Here is an 11962-nt window from a genome sequence, read left to right on the forward strand (position 1 = left end):
AAGTCAACGGTGGCAGGCAATAAAAATAAGGTTTACCGGTCGCTGGATGAAGATCTGCACGTGCGTAGAGTTTCTGAGAACTATTCTGAAGAAGAATATTCAGTTGGGGATGAGGAAAATGCAACTACAACGGATGAAGATTCAGAATGAATTAATATACTGTTAGCTTGATTGCATTTTAATGGTTATGGAAATATTGAATTTACTGTTGTAACTGTTGCATTAATGCACTTTGGAACGTGAACGTAAAGGTACAATAATAAACGTGGAGTTAAATGAATGCTTCAATCGTCGAATTTATATAGATATTAACAGGGCAATGACATGGAAGTGTAAAATTTGTTATACGGTCGTGAAGTCGGGAGTTTACGGGTATGAAAGAATATTTTTACGGTCACAAATTGAACCAGCACTTATCTTCTATACTGCTGTGACTGTTTCCTTTATGCACTTTGAAAAATGAAGTGATTATTTTTTTTAAAGGTCGATACGGTCGAGGTCCTAACTGTATGCTTCAATTGTGTCATTTTATATACATTATCAAATCACATAAGGGTGCAGAATTTTGTTTTACGGTTGATGAACTGTATGTTTGACGGTTGACAAATATAAATTTTATACGCGTAACGCTGGCACCAGAAAATAAGAGATTAATATAGGTTTTACGGTTACAGAAACTGGTAAATAACGAGTTTGATGATAGGGTTATACGGTCAAAACTTGAGCCATGAAAATGCGTTGATTTCTTATATAGGGCAATCAAATCGGAGTGTAAATTGTATTTTACGGTAGCTAAACCGATATATAACGGGAACAAGAATGTAGTTATACGTTCAAAGCTTGAACCAGGAAAAACAGTACATTACCGAAGTAGTAACTCTTATATGGTATTGTGAATAGGATTTTAAGCCTAAAACTTGACTCCATCAGATTATACGGTTTGGTGAATACAGTTAGCACATATGAGATATAATTGAACAATAAGAGTAGAACGAAGAATCTTGTATGCAAATTCTGGGCCAAAAACACATAATGATATAAACACAAAAGTGGTTTACAGCTAAGGTCATCGGCTATGCCATTCAACAACTTAACATCGTAACTTGAGTTATTTACAAATAAGGATTATGTGTTCGAACTAAAACGGAACTCCAGATAGCCGGAACCGCTCGATCTCAGGAGGCATATCTTTTATATCGTTCAGAGTGTGAAACAACAAGTAATGGAGCATCTCGGATCGGAGCTCACCAGACTTCTCCTGCATCAAAAATATAGAAATATTGAGAAACCAATGTATTCCTATGAAACCAATGTTAACAAAAAGGAAAAATACTAACGGGCGCAATTGAAGTGCGAAGTGAAGACTCCTCTCCGTCAAAGAACTCTATGAACTTCATAGAGAAGAAGGCGCAGTCATTCCTGTTAACCATTACGGGAGCTTCAGTAAAGGGGACGCGCCTCATGTTTGCAAAAACCTTGAAATCTTTCTTAGAAATCCTCTGAAAAGAATCACTCAAACGCTGCATCATGGTATCACAAAATTCTTTGTCGTGATGTTGTTCCCATTCTGTTCCGATGGATTTGTAGTCAAGGGAGTCAAGTACATCAATGCGAGTGTGCCGAAAGTTTATGCAATAGACAGAGATGTGCTCGCGGTGGCACATCGAGAGGAAAACCTATACGGTTGATCATGTTAATCATGTCAGTATAAATGATTTACTGTTTAGATTGCCTTGCATTGACATGAAGAAATCAACATCTATTATGTCCATTAAACTCACCAGTTTTGCCTTGGACCAATCGGTGGGAGGAAGGTTCTCCCTAACCATGTTGTCTAGCGCGGTAGGGTCAAAGACTCTATCATTGCCTTTGTTGAGTTCCTCTGGATTGAGTGCACACTACATGGGAATAAACATTCTATTAGGAAAAAAGTAGATAACAATTGGTTAGCAAAGATGACAAATGACATAATGTACGCACACAAACTCTGGGCGGCATAAAAATCCTGTAACCGTATGATTCTGCCCGGTGCAACTTATCGTCTTCCGCCAAGCATTTAACAAAATACTCCAGAAAGAATATATCGGTCATTCGCCCATCTGAGAATGAGTCAGCAATATCTGAACCCGTCCATGCAAATGGGAGGAATTGAATCAAGTAATGGCTGTAGAGTAGAAAAATAGAGCCCATAATGAAGGATACATACATATGAATCAAATATTTATTATAATTTTGTAAATATTTGAATTGGATTATATGTTACCTTTTTAATGGTGAACCTGGGGAGCATAAAAGGTCTCGTAGTTGCATTGCATGATCAACTACAGGGACAGTCCTGCTCTTTCCTGCCTTGAATGGCGACGAGTACATTGGAGGTTTCCGATTCGCTCTCTTGTAATGACGAGGCAGCACATTGTCGGTCGACAATTCGGACGTTTTCGCCTTGTTTGCCGGTGGTGGCAATGGGTTCACCTTAAACTTTTGATTTGGATGCTTTTCCCGGAACATTGCCTCTAGATCATGTATTCTTTCCGGTTTTGCAAAAACATGCTGTGTTGGTGCCTCCTATAGTCCATAGCGAAACCAAGGGAAAAAAATGTAAATTAGGTAATGCATATGTGACCAGAAGATTATAATTGGTGTTTCCATACATCTACGAAAAGGTACGGTTGCGTGATGAATGTATATACGGTTAACACATGGGATTGGAAAAACATTTATTGTTCTGTTGTTCTAAATTACGGTTAGTTTCAAAAAAATTTATGGTCACAGATAATCCTATATTACCGTAGATGCTTGGACTGCCTCGTCATTCAAGTATGCATTGAAGTTTCCGTCGATATGTAATTTTGAGATAATCTTGTCAACAACATCGATAGCATCATCTGTATTGCCGTCCTTGCCTAAAAAAATAAAATTGTTATACGGTACAGTCGAGTAGTGGTAACTGTTGTAATACAAAAAAATTAATAGACAAAGAAGATAGAAATGATTGACACCTTCAGCAGAGCCTTCCTTTGTGGGATTTGCCAATGTATTAGCAAGTACCTCCTGGTTCAGAACAATTGAAAGGCCAACCGTACGGTCGGAAGCTGCATATTTGGTGCGCATGTGTTATAACCGTAAATTTAAAAATGTGGAGGGGAAAATACATGAGCTGGAAAATGAGATAGCAACTTTGACGAGGAGTAGAATCGTCAGCCATACTTGATTCTATCTGGGGAGGGGTTGGATCATTAAGAAAACTGAAGGCGCCATTAGGGTCAAAAGTATCCTCATTGACATTAGCTTCCGATCGACCAGACTCATGTGGTGGAGATGTAGATGCATGTAGATTGGGGATGACATGAGGCGAGGAATCATTTTCTCCCGGAGACGTGTTAGCACCTGGTGGTGGCGAACGCTGCTGCTCATCATCAGTAACATTAACATCTCCCACATGGTCTCCGGATGCTACACAATTGCAAAACATCACAAATAGGATTTTGGATGAATAAGGTATTTATTATACGGTTAGCACACATACAAAATACATTGTGTGAAGGTGTGTGGGGTTATTGTACATACCTATGTCAGCCTCTTTAGAGAGGTTGGGATTTACAGTTTCAAAATTGCCTTCAGTTTGTGGAGATTGCTGCCCCTCAGCATTATGTGGTGGTTCTTTAACAATTTGGCCATCTGTGACAAAATATATGAAAATGCAAATGTTATGAATAAAAAAAAGGGAAGTGTTCAATGAAAAGTAAGAAAATTATGATTGAGATACCGGAGCCTTACTGATAGCGTGATACAAAATTGCAAACAGCACAAATAGGATTTTGGATGAATAAGGTATTTATTATACGGCTAGCACATATACCAAATACATTATGTGAAGGTGTGTGGGGTTATTCTACATACCTATGTCAGCCTCTTTAGACAGGTTGGGATTTACAGTTTCAAAATTGCCTTCAGTTTGTGCATGTTGCTGCCCCTCAGCAGTATGTGCTGGTTCTGTAACAGTTTGGCCATCTGTGACAAAATATATGAAAATGCAAATGTTATGAATAAAAAATAGGGAAGTGTTCAATGTAAAATAAGAAAAGTATGATTGAGGTCCCGGCCTTCTAAGAGTCGACGAAATTCTTTTGCTAATTGACGCTGACGGGATACTATTGCCTGCTGAGCATCATCAATAACACACATATTCTCGTGTATTTTCTGCTTAGCATCATATACAATTGCCAACTTGGCGCTGATGTAGGAGTCAACTTCTGAAACCATCGTGGAAAATTCTTTCGCACTGCGGCCAGTAAGAAAAGTTCTGGCACCAGAGAGTAGATCATTCAGAAGCGGAACTTCCGTAGACTTATCTGATGTGCTGCAGTGGCTAGGACCAGCGAAGATAGCTGGATGATGCGATTGGTAGCACGATCCCACCTGACTCATGAACTGTTAAGAAAAATAAAAATATAATGTAGCTGTGAGGTTAAACAGATGGAGGATGATGTAACCATATTAATAATATGAATGTAACCATATTAAAATCAGTATTGTAAACGTGTTTTTCTCTAATACAGCCACAACATGTATGAAGAATTACGGTTGAATATACAGTTAAAATATGGTACCATTTTCTTAACCATATTCAAAACAGCCATGTAACCATATCAACAGCATCCATAAAACCATATTAAAAATATATACGGGTGTATTGACAATAAAATTATGGTTCTAGATTCTTAACCATATAACAACATCCATGTTGCGGAAATTAGAATTAAACTAGATAAATAGTACCTGAGTACCACCATAGACCAATTTTCCATGTCTGTCGGTGAATCTATCATGCATTGTAAGGTGCTCAACCTTGTGTTTGTCAAATAATGCTGCACGAGGGATTGAAATCCTATCGCCTTTGTTCAGCTCGTGATTGAGATTATCCAAATAATATATCTGTTACGCAAAGGAACAGCAAACAAATTAAAAGAAACCAAAGGAAATATTAAAATAAATGTTATGCCGAAATTTGAACTAGGATTTTATTACTTCTAAAGGGTTCAGTGCCTCACCAATAGATATGGGGAACAACCGGATATGGTCGGGTTAATGACCTTACAATCACGACGTTGCCATTGAGAAGCCGCTGCTCTAATGTCCTCAACAACAAGCTTGCACCAATCAACTTCACCAATCTTGCTCATATCCATAGTAAGTCTGACATCGTTATTCGAAACATCATATGATGATGTCGGGAACAAAAGCCTATTAAACACTATCATGAAGAAACACCTCAATGACAACTCATCCGCAAGGCCCTTGGAAACTTCAAGCTTGAGCCTTTCGATCAACAATTTCTCACCAAGCATATCAAACAGATCTTTTTTTGCATTTGTAATCTCCTTGGTCTTGGTAAAGGTGAGCTCTCCACCGCCAATTGGTAAACCAAGAACAATGTGAACTGACTGGGCAGAAATTGGGAGTATTTTATCATGAGATAAAATAAGATTCATGTGAACTATATCAATATGATCCATAAGAAAACAGTAAAGCTCGCGACTCTCGACAGCATCAATTTTGATTTCCAGAAATTTGCCCCATCCAAGACGACGGATTTCTGCCACTTGATCATCAGAAAGTGACCTGATGGCTTCCAAGACATCTTTTGGATTGCATCGAGACATGAGCTTACCCTTTTTACCATCTTTACCCTAAGGTATGCACGAGAACATATCGAATAAGTCCATTGAAAAATGTAACAGTAATTGTATGGTCAGATTAAGGATGTAATTAACAGAATGTTTTGACAATAATTTTTTTACCCTGATGGTCTGTGTCTCAGGACGGGGTGAACGTGATGAATGTCGAGTCGCAGAAGCCAGCCTCTTCTTCGGAGGGATTACTGGGGATGCTTCGGCGTCCTCAGCGTGACGTTTGCGTGATAACGGAGCCTTACTGATAGCTCTTCTCTTTCTTGGCAATGGGTTAACAAAGTCGCCATCATCTGTTGATTGTTCCTGTTCATTATTGTGGGCCGTGCCAGATTTGTCAGGACCTGAACCAACTTCCTCAGAATTTGGACATTTTTCTTCATGGGCCTGATGACCAACAACATTCATGTCGTAATAAACCTGGCTGTTCATGAATGCGACACGGGTTGTGCGCTCTGGTATGTGATCAATGCGACGCATCTACGGATAAAAAATGACAATGATGTCAAACTGTAGCAGGTGGGTATTAAAACAATACCCTATGAAAATGTACAAATTTATACATATTCCGGATGGAATGCTCCACATTGCATCTAATATACTAAAGTATGACTTCTGAGAACGAAAACTGGATGATAAACAATAATGAGGTGAGGTAAAACTACCTAATCTGATATAAAATCGTTGTCAGGGGTTGAACAAATCAGCAAAATTTATATGGCAACAAAACCATACAACTAAAAACTGAGTAGAACCCGAGAATAGATTTTACCTTTGATTGATTATCAATCGGATGCCCAGTGGTAGAGTCCATGGCGCCGCTCGACGGAGGAGAAGCGATGCGGCGGAGCAGGATCACGAACTCACCCTCTACGAGGTGGCGGAGGAGGAAGAAGGCGGCGGCGGAAGGTGATCCAGGCGGCTAGAACGTATGATGAATCTGAAGAATTTCCGCCGGAACCCTAGGAACTACGAACGAAGATTGCGCAATGACGAGAAAATAAAAATGGTAACCGTAATGTGGTAAATGGTAAACCACCCCAAACCGCACTAAGCAGATGGCGCGGTTTCCAAAATATTCGGGGAACAATAACAACCCAAAAAAATAATAAAAAAGAAAAATTGAACAATCGTGTTTTAACGCTCTAAACATGATTGAGTAAAAGTTTTAATGTTAAAACATGAATGACAAAATCGACAGGGCAACATTTTTTTGTAAATTGTCCTGTCGTGAATAAATAACGTATATACGGTTAAAACAAATGAGTAAATACGAATGGGTAAGGTTATGTGCCGCAAGGGGGACCGTGAAAGAATAAAATATATATGGTTATATTATCTAGTTCACTACGGTTATGTGCGGGTTCGGCGTCAACATGACTGTCAAAGGTATGTTAGACGTATACGACCATATATAATATAAAATTACGGTTGGGAATCGATACAGGTAATTGCCACGTCGAATCGTTAAATAAGAAAGAAATATACGGTTGAAATATGAATGGAACACGGTTGCGGTTGTTTTGATCTGGTTGTTATATGGTTACGGTTATAAAGATTAAATAATTACGGTAAGGATATAATACATAAACGGTCGTAAAACATAAAATTTTATGGTCGTAATAATTGCTGGATTACGATTGCGGGTTGGTTGGCGGGGTTTCGCGAGATTGGTCTGGGTCGGGGGGGGGGGGTGGGGGCGGGGCAACATTTTTTTGTAAATTATCCTGTCGTGAATAAATAACGTATATACGGTTAAAACAAATGAGTAAATACGAATGGGTAGGGTTATGTGCCGCAAGGGGGACCGTGAAAGAATAAAATATATGGTTATATTATCTAGTTCAGTACGGTTATGTGCGGGTTCGGCGTCAACATGACTGTCAATGGTATGTTACACGTATACGACCATATATAATATAAAATTACGGTTGGGAATCGATACAGTTAATTGCCACGTCGAATCGTTAAATAAGAAATAAATATACGATTGAAATATGAATGGAACACGGTTGCGGTTGTTTTGATCTGGTTGCTATATGGTTACGGTTATAAAGATTAAATAATTACGGTAATGATATAATACATAAACGGTCATATAACATAAAATTTTATGGTCGTAATAATTGCTGGATTACGATTGCAGGTTGGTTGGCGGGGTTTCACGAGTTTGGTCTGGGTCGGGGGGGGGGGGGGCGGGGCTCGGGGTGGTTCAGGGCTGGTCTGGGTCGGGGGGGGGGGGAGCGGTGCGACCGGTGCGTTGAATAACTATTTTTAGCGCAGGGAGTAGAATAGAGAATATATATATATATCTCTGTGTGTGTGTGTGTGTGTGTCTGTGTGTGTGTGTGTGTGTTGTTCAAGTGAGCACAACAATAAGAATCCACCATTTCTACATTTTAGGTGCCCGTTAACAGGCGCTGGCGAGGTTTCCCGATGGGGGATTGATTCGAGGGGGGTTCCTTTGTCGCCGGCTTTAGAGAAAGCTCTAAAGGAGGTAGGCCAGCTCGCGAAGGAGGCGGGCGTAGGGGTGGGGCGGCGAGGCGGTGGAGTGCCACCGGCCATGGGTGTCGGAGGATGGCCGATGGGTCAAAGGTGGGGCGGGGGAGCACGAATCCGATGGGTTAGCATGGCGGGCACGGCTAGGGGCAGCCGGGGGGCGGGGGCGCAGTGATGCGAGGTGGGATAGGCGCGGGCAGGAGGTTGAAGATGGTTGTGAGCCATTGGACGTTTGAAATAACGAACAAAAATAGGCGGCTGAAAAAAAAAGCAATACCCATAAGAATCGTCTGTGATTTCCGTATCATAGATGGTTTGTTCGGCAAAACCGTTTATGTTATGTTTATATCACATATGGTTTACTTCTTAAATTGTCTGCTTTATATCTCATATCACAATTGGTTTAACTAGAAAGCCGATAGAGTTGTGTTTTGCATGCATTATTAGAATACACATGCATTCATAATAGGCAGTAGATATACACATAGTTTCATCATATGCAACAGATATACACTCTGCTATTCATCATAACCAGGTTGATAATAATACATGCTAGAGAAAGAATTAAAATTATAAGATAAAGGATTACAATGATAGTACTTTTACAATCAATATTCACAGTTCCCATTTCTCTTCTGTTACTAGAACTCTTATCACCCAAAGAGAGATCACTTGAGTTGAAAAGGATTGAGATGAACGCTCCAAAGCATTCACATGATTTATATACCTCATGTAGCAAGCACTCGAGTTACCATGAACTTGTTCGCGGCATGTGAACCAAGTTGAGTAAATCCTAGGCTTATGACATACCAAGCATTGGACTTGTTACATATGAATTGATCAAGTTTCAATTGACAATCTGAAAAGCCAACAATCGTTTGCAGTATCTAGAAGTGTAAATTGCGTCTAGCTATCCAACATCATCATTTTCTAATATGTGGCATCGTATCATTAGCCTATTTCATAATTAACATATCACCAATAGGCAAAAAAAACTAAATAAAAATTAATCAATTGTGTCTAGATGATATTATGGGTAGTGGGGTTCACGCAATTCACCTAAAAATCAACTAAAGTTGCTAGAAGAGGCAACTAATCCACTAAAATCCTAAAATTATTTTAATTGCACCTAAAATCATATAAAATTATATAGCATCAAACAATAATCAATCTATACATCTATTAGCATCAACATCGGCATCGTCATCCATCCATACCTTAGGGTGGCGTGGTGGAGGACGTCACAGTGGAGGATGTCGGGGTTGGGGCGTTGTGTTAAAAGACGACGGGACCGGGGATGTACGCGATGGAGCATTTTATGATCAGCAGTGCATTGGAGGAGGTTGGGGCTACAACAACACTGTGTAGGACGTTGGGGCTGGGCCGACGTGTGGTGGAAGAGATCAGGGTCAGGTGGCATGATGGAGGTGGTCAAGGCTGGGCAACGCGTTGGATGAGACCAGGGCAGTGGCTGCACAATGGAGGAGGTAGAGGTAGTGATGGCGTGCTGGAGGTGGTCAGGGCTGAGCAGTGCAGTGGATGAGGTCATGGCAATGGTGGTAGAGCAGAGGACAATCGAGGCAGTGGTGGCACAGTGGATGAGGTAAGGGCTAGGTAGCGTGGTGGATGAGGTCGGGGCAATGATGGGGTATTAAAGGAGGTCAACACTGTGGAGGAGCAATTTGGATGACATTAGGGTTCTGCTGGAAAATGTCAGGCCTACATAGGATTTAGGGAAAATTGGGATGAAATTTTTTAGGAGAGAAAACATATCGCTGACGATTGTACATAAAACCATGTATGTGAAATATGTCGTTAGAGGTAGTTTTCTAACTTGAAACTGTCTGCGATATCTTTTATGCTTTGCTTCTTTTTTTTTACAATCTTCGATCCATATTGGTTTATATTACAATTGTATATGTAACTACATATAAAGATATATTAATTGCACATTGATTTATATAACAATTAACCAAAAGCCAAAATATGGCAGTTGACCCATTTTGTACACACATGGATAAATTAGTTCTGCATATTATTACTACATGTAGATAACTAATTAAATAAGTTCTTCACTCATAATTATATATATATATATATATATAAATTTTCTACATATATCTTATGCTTGTCTACGCCTCTTCGTTGTGGGGCCGCCGAGGGTGGCAGCATGGCTAATGGCAATGATACCGGTGGCACCACTGTCATCGTCATCACCGGAGTCACCGAAGGCGGAGTCAGCATCGGCTCCCTCCTCATCCCTTCATCCTCGTCGGCGCCTTCCTTATCATCGTCTTCCTACTCAACAGATGTTGAGGTGGAAGATCTCGCTCGTACCCTGTCACGGGCACACTAGCCTTATATGTGATTTTAGTAATTAATAATAATACTTACGGACTAACAATTATATTGAGAATTATTAGTAGATTATTCCATATGTGATGTATGGAGAAGAGATATACATTAAGATAGATGGGATCTAAGTGATGCTCAGGTAAGTCAATGATAATACCTATAGACTAACAATTATGTTGAGAATTTTTATTAAGTTATTCCATAGGAGATGCATAAATGATAAAGCATGAATTAGTTGATAAATACCATGAGTTCAAATAATTGCATCAAAGTCATTGAAATCTTAATGATGCTCATAAGAAGAAGAAGAAGCTTGAAGAATAAAGACTAAGTTACTTGTGAAAATCAACTAAAGATATGCCATTGTCAATAGAGTTTTATGGACTAACTCGTGTGCTATGTGATTGAAAATAACTGGAGTTAGGTTGCATTGAAGAATAACAATAAGCATGAAGGCTAAGTTACTTGTGGAGATCAAGTAACTTAAGGTATAAAGTTATTTGTGGACTAAACTATGTATTTTGTGCTTAAGAGTGATTTGGGGGTTAGGACCCATAAGAAGACATAAGTTGAATTGAAATCCAATATTTGATATAGTGAATTCATTGAAGATGTCGAGTACAAAGTTATTTTCTATTATAAGATAGTGAAGGGCCAGCAAGACTTGCCTGCGATGGACCATCCATGGTGAAGGGTAAGCAAATGGCTTGATGCCGAAGGACCAAGGCGGTAGTGAAGAGCGAGTGAAGACTTTGCGCCAATATCATGCAAGGCCATGGAAAGCTACGTGTGATTCACATTAATCACATGAATAATCAAGAAGATATGAAGTGAAGATGGTATAAAAGTTAGCAACCCTCTAAGTTTGAAGTAAAGAAGCGATACTTGAAGTATTCAAATGCTCAAAGTGGTTCAAACGTGTTTTATCTTTGAATTTAAGTATAGGTTTACCGCACTATTAAGAGGGATGCAACATAAAGCTATTTGCTATATCTCAGTTCTCAAGAGTATCTAACCAACTCAAAGTGAACACCCACGAACATCGGGTAGTTCTAACTTGAGTGTTTGCTTTAGAAGTTTTGTGCTGAAAGTGTGGAAGTGTCCGAATCGGGTTTTAGAGTGTTCCTACTTTTGATCAAATGTGTTTGAGATCGTAATTTCAATTGGGATGTGTAGCCCTCTGAATAAGCTTTCCATAGAGTTCAAAATTGGACCTCAGGATCAATAATTATCGTCATTTTTCAGAGGGTCAGTTGTGGTGAATCCAGAAGTTCCGGGTTAACTCGGAAGTTCCGGATGAATTTCGAGTTGGAGTTCTCAGTTGTGATTTGAAGTTTTAATCCAGAAGTTCCAGATTGAACACAAAAGTTCCGAGTTGGGGTTCTATGTCGTGGTTTGAAGTTTCAATCCGAAAGTTT

General features: G+C 39.6%; 2 protein-coding genes and 2 long non-coding RNA genes across 4 annotated transcripts; all 4 read right to left on the bottom strand.

The window, feature by feature from the left end:
* Positions 1–1026: 1026 nt before the first annotated feature.
* Positions 1027–2863, bottom strand: LOC133914479 (uncharacterized). Its single transcript, XM_062357581.1, has 6 exons — positions 2788–2863; positions 2264–2565; positions 1981–2164; positions 1782–1898; positions 1338–1676; positions 1027–1258 (listed from the first exon to the last, which is right to left on the bottom strand). The coding sequence occupies exons 2-6, from the start codon at positions 2506–2508 to the stop codon at positions 1139–1141; spliced, it is 1005 nt and encodes a 334-aa protein (XP_062213565.1). The 5' UTR covers positions 2509–2565; positions 2788–2863; the 3' UTR covers positions 1027–1138.
* Positions 2864–2870: 7 nt separating this feature from the next.
* LOC133914480 (uncharacterized) lies at positions 2871–3353 on the bottom strand. Its single transcript, XR_009909257.1, has 3 exons — positions 3208–3353; positions 3000–3092; positions 2871–2903 (listed from the first exon to the last, which is right to left on the bottom strand). It is a non-coding gene; the product is annotated as an uncharacterized LOC133914480 (long non-coding RNA).
* A 16-nt stretch (positions 3354–3369) lies between these two features.
* LOC133914481 (uncharacterized) lies at positions 3370–4013 on the bottom strand. The gene is made up of 3 exons (XR_009909258.1): positions 3901–4013; positions 3568–3678; positions 3370–3453 (listed from the first exon to the last, which is right to left on the bottom strand). It is a non-coding gene; the product is annotated as an uncharacterized LOC133914481 (long non-coding RNA).
* Positions 4014–4065: 52 nt separating this feature from the next.
* LOC133914853 (uncharacterized) lies at positions 4066–6852 on the bottom strand. Its single transcript, XM_062357843.1, has 5 exons — positions 6463–6852; positions 5802–6170; positions 5052–5690; positions 4780–4935; positions 4066–4431 (listed from the first exon to the last, which is right to left on the bottom strand). The coding sequence occupies exons 1-5, from the start codon at positions 6502–6504 to the stop codon at positions 4066–4068; spliced, it is 1572 nt and encodes a 523-aa protein (XP_062213827.1). The 5' UTR covers positions 6505–6852.
* Between the last annotated feature and the right edge of the window lie 5110 nt (positions 6853–11962).

Source organism: Phragmites australis, chromosome 4 (assembly GCF_958298935.1).
Source record: "Phragmites australis chromosome 4, lpPhrAust1.1, whole genome shotgun sequence".
Classification (NCBI taxonomy): domain Eukaryota; kingdom Viridiplantae; phylum Streptophyta; class Magnoliopsida; order Poales; family Poaceae; genus Phragmites; species Phragmites australis.

Coding starts and splice junctions, on each gene's coding strand:
- LOC133914479 (XM_062357581.1), bottom strand. CDS start 2,508: ATGTTCCGGGAAAAGCATCCAAATCAAAAGTTTAAGGTGAACCCATTG. Junction 1,899..1,980: donor TTATGCCGCCCAGAGTTTGT/GTGCGTACATTA, acceptor ATTCCCATGTAG/TGTGCACTCAATCCAGAGGA. Junction 1,677..1,781: donor ATTGGTCCAAGGCAAAACTG/GTGAGTTTAATG, acceptor TCAACCGTATAG/GTTTTCCTCTCGATGTGCCA.
- LOC133914853 (XM_062357843.1), bottom strand. CDS start 6,504: ATGGACTCTACCACTGGGCATCCGATTGATAATCAATCAAAG. Junction 5,691..5,801: donor CTGAGACACAGACCATCAGG/GTAAAAAAATTA, acceptor TGCATACCTTAG/GGTAAAGATGGTAAAAAGGG. Junction 4,432..4,779: donor TGGTCTATGGTGGTACTCAG/GTACTATTTATC, acceptor TTTTCTTAACAG/TTCATGAGTCAGGTGGGATC.